Consider the following 12,784-nt stretch of genomic DNA (forward strand, 5'->3'; position numbering starts at 1 on the left):
CTCTGTGCTCATCTTGTTTTTTCATTCAAGGTGGTTTCTTGCCCATGGCCTTTCCTACAGGCCACCACTAATTCAGCCACCACCTCCTGCTCATGAGGGTAGGCTGAGAGGCCTCTAAGTTGCCTGGGTTAGACGCATCATCCCAGTGAGTCCCACTACCTGGAAGAAGCACCTTAGCAGTGTTGGCTCAGTGGGGCATGAGGAGATGGTGGTGCTTACACAGAGTGTGATACTGTCTGTGCTCAGTAGTCAGAGGAGGAATAAAAACCTGCGGTCCTTGTTTCTCATATCTCTGCCCCAGTTACCATGGTACATCTCCTTCTGCTTTCTGAAGCAGACATGAGCTTACCCTCCTGCACTGCCTGACCACCAGATCAATGCAAATGCCATGACATCAGCACTTGCAACCGCTTTGTAAGCACTGGACAGCTGCTGTAATGCTTGCAACACTTATGATGTCACTGCTGGGTTTAAGCCAGTGGTCTATTTTATGATTAAAGATTTTGTTTTTCACTGGAACAGCTTCAAGACTTTTTAATCACTAGCTCATATTTATTCCTTGCACCAGTGAAGTGCAGAATGTGAGGAGAAAATGGGTAAGTGGAAAAAACAGAGGAGTCCATGGCAGAGGCCGACAGCACTGTCTGTCTAACCAGTCCTCAGCAAAGCTCATCTCACAAAAACTCAGAAGCTTGCTGAATTTTCTTCTAGATATGGGAAGACACTAAATGAGTGAGAGGGCTGGGGCTCTCCTCCCCTTCCGCAGCACACACAGATCGTGCTTCCCCCCCACTCTGGCTCTTCCGTGGGGCCATCTGCATATTGAGGGCCAGAAAGGAGCAGCTCCCAAACACAATAAACATTACTCTCTCTGGTTTAGTTTTTACATTTGTGTGTTTTATTTCTTGTTTTGTTTGAAATGACCTGTACCACAAGAATACATTTTATTTAACAGGTTTATCTTTTTTTTCTTTCTTTTTTTTTTTTTTTTTTTTTTTTTTAAGAGCAGATAATAGTTAAGTAGATACTGTTTATTTTACTGACTGTCTATAACTCCCTGCATCATTCTCACAGCCTCTGTATCTCTGGCTTCTCCACATAACCCAGCCACAAGGACAACAGAATGGCCTTTGGCCAGACAATTGATGTAGCTTGTGGATACAAAGTGGAAGCTCTTTTTCTCAGCTCTGATTTATAAGAAAAGCTCAACAAGTTACATTCTAGGGTCTTTCTTAATGACTTTCCCCTCTACGAGCTGCTTACATGTTTCTGGTGCAACATGTTTTATTTTATATATTTGTAATAGGTTAAAAAAAAAAAAAAAAAGATGACTTAGCTTACAAAGAGAAAAATAATGCCCCCTTAGCATGAGCAATACTGCAAAACTGATTGTTGTGAGGGAGTTTCTTGTAGCTTCACAGTTTTGCTGCGAGGTGTAACGCTCAAGTTTCCCCAGAAACCTAATTCTGTGTGGTATTTTACCTTTTCTTTTAATTGATCCCCACAAAATTTGTTCTGTTTTACAGGCTAGACACTGCTGTTCCCAGAGAAGAATGTGCCCAAAACAGAGGAGCTGGTCACTTGGTCACTTGCCTTTTGTAGCAGTTGACAGGTACGCAGTTTCCATTATCAGCACATGCAAATCGGAGGCTGGAGCTGCTTTTACCGTGGTTGCTGGACATAGGCTTCATGCTCATCCACTGTCACTGATACACTTACCTCTACTGCTTTTCTTTTCTTTAAGTCATAGAGCTCATTTCTGTCCCAAGGCTCAAGCTCCATCATCTTTTGCCCCATGCAGAACGATGGCTGTATGGTGCTGACTCTGTGACTCCTATATTACACATAAACGGCATATAGAGCCCTGACCCAGACCCCATTTCCTAGTTTATGTCAACTTCCACATCCGAGACCTTTTTGTAAGAGACTCTGCGCATTCAAAGACCTAAGTGATTGCTGAAGTTCCACTTCCTACTTTGAAGTGCACTGAGACGAATACACTAAGATGTTACCCTTCTCTGCGAGCCCAGCTCACTGCACAGCTAGACACACTCCTTAGTTGTGGCAGCCTTGTAATGCACAGCAGATCAGAATAACTGGGAAGCGATGTGTGTGATTCCTGCACTGGTCTGAAGGGCCCAAGAGACCTGACATGGTTCCTAATATAAGATGGTACAAGCCTTTTAAGGGTTAAATTTAGACAGGTGTTTCTGTCCCAGTTCCTGGGGAAGAGTTTGCATTCCTTGCTTAAAGAGATTAATATATGCTAATTACTGTCTGGTTCAGTTCCCATCCTATTTCAGAAAAAAATGCAAACATTTCCAGGCATATTTTCTTCAAGCAATGTGGGATATCCAGAGGGGCTCCAAGGTTATGTAGCCGTAATGGAGAAAGAGGGTCCTGGAGAAAATACATTTGGTAGCTTTATATTTTTCTGCCAAGGCAGAAGTTGCCTCTGTACCATAGCCCTACTCTAAATAGCCAGCAATCTCTGTGGGCTAGAAGCTAACTCAGCAGCTCTCCATGATCATGTTTTCCCTCTCTGTTCTGGAAAGCAGGCCCGAGTCCAAATATGAAAAGGCGGAACAGCCTTTTTTTATTTTTTCCTAATAAGTGACCTTTCCAGCCAGGTCCCAACAGAGCCAGAATTGCTTTTCAGCCCATTTTGGGCAGCTACCTTTGCATAGCAGGTCAGAACACAATATGCTGTGGATGAGCTGGATGGGGCTTGGCAGGTGAGCAACAGTGATTGGTGACTGAGTCAATCTCACAGGTGAGAGCGCAGCCCAGCACATTTGTGAGAGCATTTATGCCACAGCCAGTTAAGAGTTGACAGGGTGCAGCGTATGGCAAGCTGGCTCTATAACGGTGGTGTGCATTTCACTTTGGTCCCTCTCAGTCACAGATCAGTACAGGGATCACGAGCGCAACCAAAAGCCTCTTGTTGTCTCCTCAGCTGCCTTTGGGGAGAGAAGCACAAGGCCACTGTGTAATTGCCACTGCTGTGAACATGGAAACAGTCCCAGCTCCCATGTGCCTTCTGCCCCATAGGTGTCGGTTTACTAATGTGCTTGAAGCAAGACTGAATTCCTTTATCAAGTGAGTACAAAATGAGTGAGAGCAGCTACAACCATGTTGTGTAGGGAAAACTCCAAGGAGATGGAACTGAACAAACTTAAGTACCAGGAGCAGGCTGGTTACAAGAGCTGAGAGTCCAGCATCAGCCAGTGCCCCCCGGCTTTGCATGAGCCTGGGCCTTGTTCTGGCAGCACTGACAGCCCTGCTGTGACACATTCTGCTCCAGCAGGAAACAAGCATCCAGCGTCTCCCTGATCACATGCCTCAAGCCTGGTTTGGAAGGCTTCCTACCAGGGCAAGTTACTCCCCTATCATACCACAGTTCTCCTGGGCTAGCCAGGAAGGCATGGACGCTTGTGGGAAACAGGGGCAGCAGAGCTGGTGGTATCTTGTATGTAGAAGTTTTTCTCATCTCTACTGCCGTGCCACTAGCCACAAAAGAGACAATACATTCAGGTTTCATTCCCTCTGGCTACTGGGAGTGCAGCAGTTGTGGCTTAGGCAGCAGATCTAAACCAGGGCTTGGGGACAACAGGAACCTGGTTACATGAGAAAAGTGAATAAACATTCCCCCACCTCTTTTCCCACCACCTCAAGGTCAGGTATTTGCTTTTCCATCAGCAAGACAACCTCTTACCAGGCCCAGGTACAATCAATGCTAGCTGTTTTGCTGTTGCTGAGGATAAGGGATGAGGCATGGGAAGACAGTATTTGGGTTATTGGGGGTTTCGTGCTAGCCTCTAATTTATTTCCCTAGGCTGCCACAAAAAGCAATCTCTGAGGCTGAAAAGCTGCCTCTTCCAAAAAGCAGTGCCCTTGATTCCTAACTAGCATTTGGCAATAAACCTAAGTCCCTGTGGAGGGAAGGTGCTATCACTTTAATGAAGCCTAGGAAAGCCCTGTTTTGGGGTGCATTTATACTTGGGCAGTAACCATGCAGACAAAGCCTTGTATTCTCTGCCACAAGAACAAAGTGGGGAATGGCACTCAGCTGAGCTGAAGAGGCAGGTTTGATACACTACGGGGTGAAAAGTATGGAAGAGTTGTAGTTAGCACCACATAGGAGAGGATGCAGAGATTATCAAGTCAACCCAGCACTGAAGCATAATATTGGGATCTTTTCTCTTTTTCTTGGTACCTGGGAAAGGAGACGTGCATTCTCTCAGGGACATACATCCTACCTCTTCAGGGGCCTGCGGGGATTGTACATGGGAGGGACTAGCCAGGCATAATGACACACTGTACAAGGGCGCAGAATATCTTACACAGTTAGGAGCATCTTTCCTGGTAAGAAGTGGGGCCTGTATGTACAAGTGTTCACTGTTGCTAGAGGAGCCTGCGAGGCAGCCGTTTTGATCAGGAGAGGTCCAGCAGCGCTCTTCTCCAAAGGAGCATCTGCTCTATGGTTAGAGACAGAAAGGTGACAAAAAGAAGGACCCTGGCTGCTTTCCTATGTGACCCCTCATAACATCAACAGATAAATTTTATATTGACTGTTCTCTTCCTGCTTCTGTCCCCACTTCCCCTCCAGCACTGGCAGAGGGAGCTGGGGAGCAGGTGGCCTGGACAGTGCTGAAAGCATCACTGCCCTGATGACCGCCTCAACAAGTGCAAGAGCATATTCTGGTATTTCCCACAGAGAAAACAAATGAAAAAAAAGAGAAACAGGTGACTGATTAAAAGAGTTTCCTCCCTCCTGTACATGAGATTCTGCAGTCACGCCGACAGAGAGACATTAAATAATTCTTCCATAATAAATGTTTGGAGATAAAAGCCGGCGGTGGCTGCTGCTGCTGTTTGGATTGCTCCGTTGTCTGCATCTTTGTTTCTAGTTTGTTCCCCGGCCACTGTCGGCTGGTGCTGGGGCTGTCAGACCTTTGCCTCTAGCATTTCTAGGAAGAGTTTATGCATGGGAACCTTGCCCTGCAGTTTGATGCTGTAGAAGTGCTGCACAGCTTTGGCGGCTGTCTGCCGCAGGAGGGGCAAGGTCAGGAGCAGCTTGCCTGCTCGCCGGGGCTCCTCGTTGCGCTGACTCAGCTCGTAGTCCTGCAGGGCTTCGTGGAGAAGGTCCTGGAGTTTCTGCACTGCATCCATGTCCTCTATGTGCATGGAGTCTGGGGGGAGGGAGAAAAGACAGCAGAGGCAAGTCAAACAGGAGGAAGGAAATCCTTTATCGTCCTGAAGCCAAGGATGCTTTCTTTCCTTTTCATTTTTTGTTTGTTTTGTCCCTGCTTTTTTAGGGGCAGAGGGTGGAGGTGGGCATGAGGGGAAGCAGTTGTTTTTGTTGTTTTGTTTCTTAAGGGGGAAAAATCCACCTTGCTGGCAGGTGTTGGTGCTGCTGCTGTGAAGTTCAGCATCAGCTCAATGAGTTGGCCCTAGCAGTGCAGGGATGGTAAGGCTGCCAGGGGCAGGTGACACATTGTGCCCTGTGTGCTGCCCATTTTGTCAGCCACACCAAGGCTGTGCAGGGGTCAGCTGGGAGCCTTTGTGACTTACACATTCACTTGCCCTCCATGCTACTTATGGAGAGAGTCACCCTGCAAGGGGCAGCAGCTGCTGTGCTGCCGCTTGGGAGCAATCTCATTAAGAATAATTAACACTGCTATAGTGCTTCATCTGTCTAAACTGCCTAATTGCCATCCAGCTGCTCAGGGTGTCAGCAAGACAGAAAAGCCCCAGTAGGTCACAACCAGTGTGCCCAGGGGTGTTGCCAGACCCACCTTTGTGCATATACCCCTGTTTTCAGAGACTGCCAGCAGCTGCTCAGGGAGCTCCTGCTTCAGGGAAGGAAACCCGCACCTCCTGCATAGCCTCTTCCCTTGAGCTGACAGTTAGGTTTCTACAAGCTGCCAGAGGGCGAGCAGGGTTAGCACAGCTCCTTGGTGTGTCCCTGAGGCAAAGGTACCTGGTAGCGACACAGTCCAGGGTCGAACTGGGGAACCTGAGTTGAATACAGGCTGCTAAACTTTTGGGTAAGTCATGGTGACAGAGGGCAGCACCAAAGAGCAGAGAGGTTGGATTAGAGATGCTAACCATGCACAGCATCACTAGAGGTTTTTCTCCTTTTCATCTTGCTGATACTTGCTTCTTTCTTACAACCCTGACAGAGCTGGAGACACTGCTCCGGTGTCTTCGTTGTTCAGAGACTTTTAATCGATACTAAACCCATTGATAAAGATTCCTGCCACAGGGCAATGAATCCAGAAGCAGCAGCGAAGGGACAGCAGGGCAAGCACACATGGTTGCACTGTTGGCCACTACAGCTGGGCGTTGCAGTGTGGCAGCACTCTGACTCAGCCCACACACATACAACACAAACATGAGGACATGGGTTCCTCAGTGTGACAGCAGTGAAGGGGAGGAAAGCTGGCTGAAGCTCCAAAATCTCCCTCGAAATATGCGTCATCTCTATGGAGAGCACAACACAAATTAGAGACTGTGAATTTCATAAGATACATGTACAGTAAATGCTATTTATCTATTTATGATGCATGACTGATAAAGTATTACAACAGTTGTGAAAATATTATGTCTAGCAAGAAAGCTGATTAAGAAGCTGTTTAGAAGGAATGCACTAATTAGAGGATATTAAAGGGTTATATTTCTGATAAGTTACTGAGGAAGGTTTGTTCTTGCTGCATTTGCTTTTTGTATTCAAGAGACCAGGCAAGGAAGCTCACGGAGAACGGATGGTAGGTCATTGCAGTGACCTGAGCTAGCCACAAAGGTCGATTCTGAAAAGTAGGGAGGGAGAATGGCATGTTGCCAAGTCAGTCTGGCAACTTCTCCCAGCCAGGTAGCACCTCTGGAAAATTTCCATGCATCATCCGGGAGAAGTGAGTGGGATCTATTTCCTGTCAAGTCGCAGAGATCATTTTGGAGACTGGAAGCATCAAGAGCTGGAGCTAGGAGAGAAATGTCCTCCGGCCTATCTGTTTAATGTCCTGGCTAGGGGCACAATGGGGAGAAGTAATCACAGCCCAAGTCTGCAGATCCCAGCAGGTGCTAGAAGCAACAGGCAATGAGCCATGCTTCAGGTCAAAGTGGGTGCTCTGTTTTTGGGTACGGATGCTGCTGTAAAGTAAACAGAATCCCAAACCTGTGCCCTTCTGCTACTTGACCTGTGTTAAGGTGATGAGACTTAACAGCACTAAATAACTAGACATATACAGGGAGAGGAACTGGAGAAACAAAGATCAAAGCCTGCCCCACACCCCTACTCTTTGCTGAAAGCTCAAAATTGGCAGCTGACTGCAAAAAATAAAATAACGTTGCAGGATTAATTTCCTTGCAATCCATCAGTCAGCTGGTGTCAATGGCATTGATAAACTGTTAATTACAAAATCAATAGCTATGAATTTTTACAGCTGTCAGAGCAGTGAGGTGGAGGGAGGCTGCCTGACCAAGTCTCTGAGGGTCAGCTGGCCTGGAAATCAGGCTTCGTGTCAGAAGCCCTTCTCCAGCACTGCTGGCATGCGGTTCAGGGTGGGTGTGAGAATAAACAAGGCTCACTGCCTCCTCACCTCAACTCCTTTCTTGCAGCTTCTGGCAGAAACAGCAGGGACCTCACAGGACCCATAAGTACAGAATTTGCTATACATCCTCATATTAAATCCAGACCTTGTTCACTCCACCTCAGCACTAAAGTGCATTGGGTAAAAAAAGGGGATATAAGGTTTGGCCAGTCTGGGATGTCCTTAACCCAACACATGCTGTATGCTGGTCTGGTGGGCTCTTCAATGCACAGATTGATCAATTTGTATTCCTGGGGAAGGCAGACCTAGGAATGCCTAAGAAAGGCTCCGAAGGGCAACGAGTCTACAGCACCCCTAATCCGTGAAAAAATCAGCAATCATATTGTTGGGACTTGCCTGCTCCTCTGGGCATTAAGAATTCATTTCTCAGCTCTCTAAAATGCCCTTACTAAAGACAGAGTTCGCTTGAATTATCTTTGCCAGTCCCAGCAGGTGTGTCCTTGGTGCGTTACACTGAGGACTCAGATATCAGCCACAGCTCTGGCAAGGTCAGCCTATTGTCAGCTTCTCCTCTAGTGAATAGTGAGTGAGCTCCCACTTCTGGTTTAATTTGTTTTAATTCCTAGAAACAAAGGGTCAACGTACATAGGGCTGCATGGAAGAGAGGAAAGTCCCTAGAAGCTGGGTTGCATGAGTAATTACACCCAGCAGGGAGAGGGAAAATTCACAAATTTATGTATATGCGGGGCAAGGCAGAAAGCAGGTCTTGGCAGCACAGGTGCAAATGTCAGTGCTCCGCTTTAAACTGAGTCTCTGACCCAAGGGAGCTGAGGACCAGCCCAGAGGCAGTCTGGATTCCTACTGTTTTGGGCATCAGCTGTTTACATGCACGCACATACATGGAGGCTCTGCAAGCTTACTCCATGTCAAAAATACACTAAGAAAAATAATTTCTGTTAAAAGAAGGTGAAGGTTGAATATGAAGGTTACATTAGAAAAATACACTTGCCCTAGTCTAACTTCCTTATGTGTGTGTTGTGAGAGGCTTTAATTACATGAGAAAGATCTCGTGCGTTACTTTCATATGTTTCACTATGAATAACAAGGCAGGATTTTTGTGGATTATGCTCCTACATAGCTGCACTTATATCTGCACTAGGAGAGATCAGTGAAGTCAGAATGGCTTTTCCCATCCAGCTGAGAACATGGTTTGGCCTGTGCCTCCTGACCCTTACCTTGTGATCTTTACTTCAGAGTGCTGGAAGCAGAACCCCAAAGCGGCTGATGAGTGTTGGTTGTTCTGCTCTGCCTTTGCTCAGTGTTTCTCCATTCCTGATACAGACTGTCCCATAAGGCTCAGCCTGGGCTCAGTCCTGACAGCACAGTGAGCAACATCAGCAGAGAATGGTTCTGTTGCACTGTGAGGAACTTTACAGCACCAAGAGTCAGGTCCTGCAGAGTTTTTGCTCATAGCATGGGCCAGATAAATGTCCTGGTGTGGCACTTATCCTGTCACCTTGTCACAACTACTGCCTTAGCACTTCAGCCTCTCTGAGGAGCCCTTCTCCCTGTTTAATCCTGTGACCTTCCTGGTAGACAGGAGGCACGTTCTTTAACAAGAGTTGATTACATTGCCAAAAGCCACCGTCCCACAGTCGAGAGAAACCAGCCTTGGCCATCTGCCCATCCTGGTTCAGTGGCAAAGTTAAGGCCGTAATTAGAGCTAAAAAAGCAATATATGAGAAATTGAAACAGGGACCTAGATAGCAATTTATAAGAATCAGAAGTTATGAAGTGTAGAAAATCGATAAGGGAAGTGAAGGACATTGGAGGAAAATCCATGTCTGGGAGGGCTAAGGACAATAAAGAAGTTTTATAAATATTTAAGAAATAGAAGAAAATAAGAAAAATGACCATTTGTAGGGGAGCTCTTTCCACCTGGAGATGATGAAACTATTAATAGCAGGGCAAGGGAGACAGAACTCCTCAGTGAGTATTTCTGTCCTGTTTAGAAAAAAAGAAGCATTAGGTACCTGTATTATATTAAGATGATAAAGACTTCTTAGTCTGTTGTTTAGGCAAGAACACACTAGAAATCTGTTATGGACAAATTTCACAGAAATCACCAGAGCTGGACAACTTGGCTTTAAGAGTTCTAAAATTGCTGACTGAGGCCCATCTAGGGCAGATTAATGATTAACAAGTCTTGGTATTTTTGAGCAGTTCAAGATGACTGGAAAAGTTCTGATGATGCACGCATTTTCCTAGGTCTTATCTGACAATTTCCATGTTAGCCTGATGTGAACCAGGGAAAAATAAAGGAAATAAAAATGTGACGTTCAATTAAGACTTATAAGATGGTATTTAAAAGACATGTAGATGTGGCACTTAAGGGTATGGTTTAGTAGTGGACTTGGCAGTACTAGATTAATGGTTGGACTTGATGATTTTAAGTGTCTTTTCCAACTTAAATGATTCTCTGGTTCTACTGCCAGTCAACATGATACTTTGGAATAGAGGTCTTGTCAAACAAACCTGATTTTATTCTCTGATGAGATTACAAGTTTGGTTGATAAAGTTAACTGCATAGATGTAATAGACTTAGGCTTTTATAAGGCACTTGGCTTAGCACCACAGGACATTCTCATGAAAAAATTAGCACTATGCAATATCAATACAGCACACTTTCAATTGATTAGTAACTGGCTAGATGACAGATCTCAAAGTAGCTATCAGTGGTGAATCATCCTTGAAGGAGGAGTTTTCTACTGGAAATCCACTGGGATCAGTAAAAAAACAGATGCTACTCAACATTTTTATCAATGAGCTGTAAGTAATTTATTTTTATTTTTATTTTTTTTTTCATTTGCTGCTGCTAAGAAGTATAGATGGCAAAGAGGAACAGATTAGTGTAAAATGGTGAGGACAGGGCAGCCTCACAGCATTCTGAAGCACTTGCTTACTCTTGAAGTAATACATCTATAGCCATGTAATGCAACTATGGAACAGGAACTTAATTGTGTCAAGCTGTCAAGTGCAAAAAGACCTGGGGTCAAAGGACACAGCTCAACAAAGACCAATATCTGGAGGCTGAACTCAGGCAAACTGACCTTAAAGATACAGTGTCTTTTATTTATTTATTTATTTTTTAACTGAGAGAATTATTAGTTATTAGAGTCAGCTACCACAACAATATATAGATTCCCCCCTCTCTTAATCCCTTCAGCTTCACACAGGGTGTCTTTCTGGAAGGCAGCTTTAGCCAAACACATATATTAGAGTCACTACTGGGCTGCAAGGATGAATTCTGTGACCTGCATGATGCAGCTCAGCAAGGAGATCTGGTGTGAAACAATGAGACTCAAGGGATGTAGAGGGAGCCCTCGCCACACAGTAGCTTTAGCAGTTTCCCTTTTGGAAGGGACTCCTGAGCAAATATGTGTCTGGCTTTTGTACAGCATCAGTGCAGCATGCAGCACCTGCTGAACTGAGGGTTGTGACCCTTCCCAGACTGAGATGGAAGCCACCGGGCTGAGGGCTCTGGCCTTCCTCATCTTCCTCACAAGAGAAAATAGAAAAGGCAACATCAGGCTTCTGCCTGCATGTCTTACCCTCTGCTGTACTGATCCACACTGTCTCGCAGTTAAAGAGAGATACAGTACCTGTGGTCACTGAATATCTCCAGGACAGGACTAGGCAGCCCCAACCTCACAGCTTTTTGCGGGATTTGAAACGGGGACCAGGATTTCCTTGTTTCTGTAACTGAGCAACACTACTCAGGTGGGATGCAGATATGGCTCACATTGCCTTAAGGCACTGGAATTCATTTGCTTTCTTTTGCCTTTCTTTTACTGACAGAAACCAGCCATTCCTGCCTGGTTCCACTCCCTAGGACAGGGCCAGAGCACAATTGCAGTTCTAGCAGCAGCAAGCCTCCTTTCTCCCTGCTCTCCAGCTTAGGTCCTACTCTGTGGACTGAGAGGAGCTTTGAGGATGTTGCATGATGCAGGCAGAGCACAGGCTTGGGCAGTAGGCTCTAGTCTCCTCCCAAGCCAGATAAAAGCGGGGGCCTTGACTCCCTGATCATGAGGCTGGCTGGGCCAGGGCTGTACCTGAATTGGCGAGGGCCAAAGCTTTGAGCGTGACAAACTCCTCCTTTTCCACCTTGAGCTTCTTGTAGCGGCGCACCAGTTGTAGGATAGCCAGATAAAGCTCCAACAGCCCCGTCAGACGAGAGTGCTCTTCATCCATGATGTAGTCCTCAGCGTAGACAAGCTTGTCCTCATACGGCAGGGAGCGGTACACAATGCCCAGGATGAGGATTTCCATCCAGGCGCTCTGCAGGAGGCTCATCTGGTCCCCAAGGGAGAGGTTGGAGAACCCTGACAGAGCAAAAGACAAGCAGGGTCAAATAGGTGTGCAGCAAAGCCTCTAGGAGCCTGGGGTTTTTGGTTTCCCTGGGATTCACTTCAAGCGCTCTCCCCCATTGGCCTGCTGCTTTCATGAAAAAAAGAAAAGCTTACTAAAGGGACCCTGTCTCTGTGGCAATCAGCACATGTGGCCCTTACCCTTCTCTTTGCTCCCATGCCCACCCACAGCTTCAGATAGGAGTTCTGATGCTCTGTGTTTATGGCAACTCAAGGTTAATGATAACCTCTTTTCAATGATCTCTGCTTTATCTATAGCAGCAACTGTTTTGTACTGCATCATCCTGCTCACTGTTCCTCTGTAGATTGGTACTGAAGCCTATTTAGTCTTCCCCATCTGACCAAAGAGCAGAGAAGAGCTCCCGATGGCAGAAAAGAAGGATTCTGATGGGACTGGAGGGAATGACATAGGCCTGAATTACAAGCATAGCACAATCTCTAATTTTGGCCAACATGAGAAAAGGTCCTACCACAACAGAGTACTGAAATGTATTCAAAAGCTGACTGCATTTGTGAACAGAATCTTCTTCTATTCCTCAGCACTCTCTGAGCTCCACACCATCAGCTTTCTGCACCTGACAGCCAACAGCCCTACTCAGCGTTCAAAAATACCTTAATGGTGTCACACAAGTACCTAAACCACAGCCAAACCCAACAGCAATGGAACCAGCACACAGCAGTAAACCAAGTCATCCTCCTGAAATACAGAAAGAGCAATCACCGTCTGGAGATGGACCCTGACAGCCTCAGAGCCCACTTGAGAAAGTGGAGAGGCCAAAACACAGAAGCACTGTCTGTCCTGAG

The 12,784-nt window shown here is 46.1% G+C and overlaps 1 protein-coding gene and 1 long non-coding RNA gene across 8 annotated transcripts in view; one reads left to right on the forward strand and one right to left on the reverse strand.

The window, feature by feature from the left end:
• The first annotated feature begins 1,524 nt into the window (after window positions 1-1,524).
• LOC309442178 overlaps window positions 1,525-12,784 on the forward strand; it is an 83,273-nt gene continuing 72,013 nt past the window's right edge. Inside the window, exon 1 of the long non-coding RNA XR_014184556.1 lies at window positions 1,525-1,612. This is a non-coding gene — a long non-coding RNA (uncharacterized lncRNA). The remainder of the gene's footprint in view (window positions 1,613-12,784) is intronic.
• Window positions 1,605-12,784, reverse strand: part of ESRRB (estrogen related receptor beta) — a 132,083-nt gene continuing 120,903 nt past the window's right edge. For all 7 annotated transcript variants that reach the window (XM_082057786.1, XM_082057788.1, XM_082057787.1 and 4 more), the window contains 2 exons: window positions 11,666-11,935; window positions 1,605-5,192 (listed from right to left, as the gene is read on the reverse strand). In XM_082057786.1, the coding sequence (XP_081913912.1) occupies window positions 4,948-5,192; window positions 11,666-11,935 (515 nt within the window). In that variant the 3' untranslated portion in view covers window positions 1,605-4,947. The remainder of the gene's footprint in view (window positions 5,193-11,665; window positions 11,936-12,784) is intronic.

Source organism: Streptopelia decaocto, assembly GCF_964273445.1.
Source record: "Streptopelia decaocto genome assembly, chromosome: 7".
In the NCBI taxonomy this organism is placed as follows: Eukaryota; Metazoa; Chordata; class Aves; order Columbiformes; family Columbidae; genus Streptopelia; species Streptopelia decaocto.